Raw genomic sequence first — 6,085 nt, 5'->3', positions numbered from 1 at the left:
AGAACGTTTTTCACCTCTAATGCCCATGAAGTCGGACAAGGCCGGGATTCATCAAGTGAGACCTCAGTTCAACGTGCATCAAAGGAGTCCTTGGAAAATATTTTGGGAGTTTACTTTCAAAACAGCAAGACTCCATTGTCACCTCTCGTGAGTGAGTGTTTTCCTTTGGTCAGTGTCTTGCTCGGGAGCACGTACAGTAGCCAGGAAGCACAATCCAAAGAATCAGGTTAAAACTCGAGAAAAATGAAGCCATTCTCCAGCCTTTTGTGCGCATGTCTGCTGAATACGCTGAAATCATCTCAACTGTCAACTGCTAACCAATTAAGTACCGTATTACGACCTGGAAAAATGGATGCTTCTTCATCAGTTTTTTTCTTATGCCTACGCAAAAATACATGTTTAAACTGCAAAAATATATCTGCTAGAAGCCTCTTGTGGCTCGAGTATTTCCGATCGGGTTGTCATGGGGCTTTTCAACGCTGTGACAACAAGGCGCTCTAAAGTAGCCACACCCCAAAGCCCCGCTCCACACACTGGCTGTTTTTTACCCCCTCCTCACACTTGTGTCTTTCTCTGTGTGGTGTGCACACACTCATGGCCAGCAACAAAGCACTCTAAAGCAGCCATGCCAGCGGACTATCATGTATTTCTGGGGTGTAGGGATAGGTAACAAGCTAACTGTATGGTGTATTTGTGCCAGATATAAACCACTGATGTGAACCATGGTGCTTAGGTTTTACTGTATATACAGTACTTTTTTTCACTCATTCACTCGCAGCCGTTTACACCGAAGCAACCCCCTTCGCTCCCGGCTGTTTTACTGGATTTTGACTGATTTTGCAAGGCCCACACAATTTTGTGTTCTGTTACTATAAAAACATGGAACCTACCAAAAGAAAGATTAGAGTCTCAGGGGGAAAAAGTACATTAATATCTGTTTCCGTTTTGCAGCAATTAGCATTATAATATAGATAAGTTTCATCATTATTCACAAATATATTTAGAATTGTGATAAAATTTGCTTTTTTTTAACATGGGCCTGGTTGATCTCTTTTGCTCTGCTGCCACCTGCTGGCCGCTTTTGTAATAACTACAATTTCCTCAATTATTCTCTGCAGTTGAGAGGCTGCATCAAAGTCTTCTGTATGCTCTAGCATTTAAAAAAAATTAAAATAAATAAATAAAACGTATAAATACGTCTTTGGTACACTTAAACATTTCAAATAAATTTTTGGGAGCAAATTGGTTAAATGTCTTACATTTTTGTTTGTAAATACTTTTAAATGTATTTTTAATAGGAATGTCAAAATTATTGCTTTCCTTTTTAGCTAATTTAAAGTTCCTTTAATGCCACTAATTTTTTATACAACGCGCGATTAATGATCGCCCCTTACTTGAAAAGCCTGTACTGGGGGAATTCCAGTCGCAACGCAACAGAAACGTCCACGTCAAAATTTTGCAGTAATAAATTTAATAATAATGCATATATTTGTGTAGACTGGGATCAAGTTGTATTTTACAATTTAAAAAAATGTGCAGAATTTCACAAATTACTTCATGTTAAAGATTAGATAGCTCTTAATATTTAAAGAAAAAAAGCTGAATCACCAATGTCTTACAAATGCAATTATGCCATCTAGTGGCAGAAAAAGGACCTTAACACAAATCAATATCACACTTGTTTTTTACAGTACATCTTTTTAATTCTAACTCAACATTTATGAATTATTATGAAATTACTGTATCAATGACTAAAAGATGCAGCCATATTTCTTCATTAGTTTGACATTTTTTTCCCACTTTTATGTTGCCAAGAGTACGAAAACTTTGGGGGGGGGGGCATTTTACTATACATTTAGAACAGATATCAAATTTGCGATTAATTGTGAGTTAACTATTGAAGTGACTATTGAGATCTCTTCTTACCTGGAATCAAACAGCTTTTAAATAGCTCTTAACTGCCGTGACTGATGATATTGAGATTTGTGCATATGGGAGAAAAGTTAAATAGCAGTCCACTGTAGTGACTGATATGTGATTTTGCACATGCTACACATACAAAAAACAGAGGTGGGCATTCCGTCAATATTGACAGAAAGTCCATCTATGACGGATGCCCACCTCGAATGATGAAAACATTGACTGACGCTCATTTTTCTGCGCAGATTGACGATGACGGAAGTTTGGCCCGACTGTTGACGATTGCCGAATTACAGACCCTCAAAATTCATTGACGCGCCCAACTCTGCAAAAAAACATTGATTAAAAAGCTGTTCATTATATCGTGACCGTTACACAAGACTCCACCTTGAATTGTCGTGTTTGCTTAGCGCGTGGCCTGAGTCGCCGTCGAAGTGTCGCTAATCAGCTGTTGGCAACCACACTAGTGGCGGGAGGGTGGTAGTGTGTGTACGCGGAGGGGGGTGCACAGGGGGGAGGGGATGGTGGTCTCTCCCGGCGGCAGCGCCCAGGGTCGGAAACAGGTTTGAAGTTTAATGATGCCAGCTGCCAACTCTGCCAGGCTGCGAGTGCTAACGAGCTGGCACTGGCGGCGGACTGAGCCGCGGCGGCCGCACCTGGAAATGTAGCACGCTTTTTCCGAGAGGGCGGGGATGAGAGGAGGGGGTGGGGGGGGTGCTAGAGACCTCGCCACCAAGAGGCCCGCATCTTCTCTTTGAAGAGTGCCGAATTTCCATATTCCATTACATGCCGTTGACTGACAAGGCCCAGCCAGATGTTCTATTTTCAGCTATTTAAATTCTGACCTGCTTTCCAGCGGTAAGGAAAGAAAAAAAATATTAGTTTCCTTTTTTTCCCCATCCATTCTTTTTCTATACAGCTTATGCTGTTCAGAAATCTTAAGCCAAAAGAGCGACTACATCCTGGATAGGTCATCAGTCAATCACAGGGCACATGCAGACCACCAAAATGGCCACCTAAAACCAAAATGGCATCATGAGACTTTTTCATGATAGAAATGACCAAGCAAATTTTATGTTATAACTGATACTGAAACTTGTGATTTAATCGCATTTAATCAATTAAGTAATCATGAGTTTTGTGTTTATGGTGATTGATCAAAGGTTGCCATCATGCTCCACCTACACAAGTTGACAAGCTTTCAAACTTCTTGCAGATCCGACTCATGGTTCTTAAACAGATGCCGTGACAAGGAGGATGATGGTGTTTTGTTCATCACCTGCCTCTTCTCCCAGTGAAGATGTACCCTCTGCCACATAAAACACACAACACCTGCCATCTGCGCTTCTGGCTGAGGACACTATTCACGCGGCACTGATTGTCCCCGGGATCAAACCCGCGGCCTCGGCACGTCATGTCCCCTCACGCCACATAAAACACCACCGCGTCGCTCGGTTTCAGCGTCCCTGAGACGTCAGTGATTCATCCCGCTGCTGTTTCTCTCTAAACAGTTGCTAAACTGCGCCGTTCCGATGCCATCCCTCGTGAGGAAAATACGGCGGCAGCCGTGACCTTTCGCTGCGTGCTACGCAAAATGGCCCTTTGTCATCCCGCATGACAAAGCACAAGGATCAATAAGAATTTGTCGGGATAAAGTTCCTTGACAAACTCCCTTGGTTTGCTCATGGTAGTGTGTTTGAATTTGTCTCCCCTGTCGAAGGCACTCCTATCAATAACAAACACCATCATCATCAGCAATGACCAAAAAGCCAGTTGAGTGGCTCGAAATAAGCAGTATGGCATGGCAGTTTGCATTTGCATTTTGCACCGCATCAAAACACATTGAATAGCAAAAATTAAAAAACTATTTATCACTATCCGCCATTTTTACTTTCGCCTCGAACGCTTTCAGGTCGGAACTCGGATATGACCGACTCCCGACCATCCTCGAATGCAGCATAATAAATCTGAACTTTCCGGCCCACCAAGCTCATTTGGGAGTATTTCAGCTTCCAGGTGGAGGAAAGATATAAGGCAGATAACTCAGGACTGTGGTGGTCCAGGGCCCTGTATTCCATTAGAAAAGATCAGCCCTTGTACTAAGCAGATCCCCACAATCAGTACAATCTGCAGTAAATTGACAATATTTAAAAGAGTGTTTTGTATTTGTATAGTTTATTAAATAAATAAATAAAAAAGCTTATTTGTGGTGGTAATAGTTTTCAGTTCCCTCTGCTCCGGTTCACCTGCTCCCAATTTTAATGCACCACACACACACACTTGTATATACACTGGATGGGGTCACATTCAAGGTCTAAGGGTAGAGTTCGCCAGTCGGCGAGCTGGCGAACTCAGTAAGAGGGTTAACTCTCACTAAGAACGCTGGAGTGACGACCGAGGCCTTTCCCCGCTGGGCCTGGGGTTCGGGGGTGCCGCCCGTCCTCCGGTGCCCCCATCTCCCCTTCTGCCCCCGGTGTTCCCCCGGGATGGGCCCCTCTTCGGCGCCGGTGCCTGGGGGTCGGGGCTGGGGGGCTGCCGGTTGGTGGGGGTGGGGCCGGGGGGAGGGGTGGCTTGTTTGGGGGGTGGTGGTGGTGGGGGTGGCTGGGTGGGGGAGTGGGTGTCTGGGGGTTTGGTGGGGCGGCTGGGGCTGGGTTGGGGTGGATGGCGGGGGGGTCGTGGGAGGAGCGGGGGCTGTGGGCCGGTGGGGTTCCTGGAGGGCCTGCAGTGCCCCGTCCTGCTGCGTTGGGTTGGGGGCGTTGGGGTGGGGGGCGCGCCTGCTCCTGGGTTTGCCCTCCGGCCGGTGGCCCGGGGGTCGTCCTTTGGCGCTGCCACGGCCTGGGGGGCCTTGAGGTGTTGCGCTTGCTCTGTCCTGGCGGGGGTAGACGGTTTTCATGCACGCCAGATCCACCACACCATTATCTATCGAAACTCAGACACAATCTTCCTCAGGTCATTGAATCGGTGGAAGCTGGTGTCTGTGGATCTCACTCCGCTTCGTCTGTCCTTCCTTCCTTTCCTCAGTCTCTCCTTTAGACTCTTGAGGTCTCCCTGATTTGTTGAAATTTAGATGTCTCTGGGGTTGGTGAAGGACTCTGGTTGGTGGCCTGGTGGGTGGTGTCTGGTCGGTGCTGGATTTCACTTTCCTTTCTTTACTTTGGTCCTTTCTCGGGTTTCCTGACGGCCTCACGACTCTGGCTGGAAGTGTTCGGTTTAGGGAAACGGTATGGGATTTTTTAAAAAATTTTTTATAGGTTTTAGGTGAACTAATGAATGCACGCACGCACATACACATATTCACCCACATACAAAAAAAAATAAAAATACAAAAAAAATATATATATATATATATATATATATATATATATATATATATATATATATATATATATATATATATATATATATATATATATAAATAATAATTAAAAAAAGGAGAGCAATGATGATGACATGTCAAATCGGTAAAATTACCGAATGAACAATACTGAGCGCCCCGAAAAAAAGAAAAAAAAAAGGTTTCAGTTCACACTTACCCATTCAATGTTATTTTTAGTATATGGTGCTGGCCATTAGAATACAGACAACTGTATTTTGGACACCTCCAGTCCAAATTTGGTATCTATCAGACCACAAAAAAAAATCTATGGCATGTTAGAATCCCAGGAAATAAAAAGAGCAGACTCCTTGTGCATTTTCAGGCATGGCTCTCTTTTTTTTTTTTTGCAGGTCTACTCATGGTGGACAAGCCTTTTTTGTCACACATCACCATTAAAAAGCACTTGTTAGATAATGAAGACTTCCAGATTGCGCACAGGACGTTCCCAAAAGCGCACGAAGAAGGAGCTGGCTGATTTAGCAGAGAGCTTCTGTTCCAACACAAAAGGTCTTCTTGACATTTCGCACGCCCGCGTTCGGTGCTCATCCTTGTCGCCTCTTTCTCGCACGCGAAAGAAACGGCGACATGTTGACATTTACAAACTTATCCAACTGCAGAAGAATTGCTTAGCACCAGTATTCTTTCTTCCGCTTAATTGTTACTACTAAAAAAAATTTTTTAGAATAACATACAAGTCGTTGCTGGCTTGTTGACATAATATTCCTACTCCCAGTAGATTTTTGACCCCATTTGAGTGATAAGATTCTGGATATTGGCCAAATGAAGTGA

General features: G+C 44.1%; 1 protein-coding gene across 1 annotated transcript; it reads right to left on the bottom strand.

The window, feature by feature from the left end:
* Window positions 1-1,815: 1,815 nt before the first annotated feature.
* Window positions 1,816-6,041, bottom strand: LOC144043973 (uncharacterized). Its single transcript, XM_077558114.1, has 2 exons — window positions 5,454-6,041; window positions 1,816-5,115 (listed from the first exon to the last, which is right to left on the bottom strand). The coding sequence occupies exon 2, from the start codon at window positions 4,811-4,813 to the stop codon at window positions 4,235-4,237; it is 579 nt and encodes a 192-aa protein (XP_077414240.1). The 5' UTR covers window positions 4,814-5,115; window positions 5,454-6,041; the 3' UTR covers window positions 1,816-4,234.
* Window positions 6,042-6,085: the final 44 nt, after the last annotated feature.

The sequence above is a fragment of the Vanacampus margaritifer genome, chromosome 2, assembly GCF_051991255.1.
Source record: "Vanacampus margaritifer isolate UIUO_Vmar chromosome 2, RoL_Vmar_1.0, whole genome shotgun sequence".
Taxonomy (NCBI): Eukaryota; Metazoa; Chordata; class Actinopteri; order Syngnathiformes; family Syngnathidae; genus Vanacampus; species Vanacampus margaritifer.
Note: the sequence above shows the minus strand (reverse complement) of the source record. Positions and strands in the feature narration are given on the sequence as shown.

What these genes read in the sequence shown, in the direction of transcription:
- LOC144043973 (XM_077558114.1), bottom strand. Translation starts at nt 4,813, where the DNA reads ATGAAAACCGTCTACCCCCGCCAGGACAGAGCAAGCGCAACACCTCAA.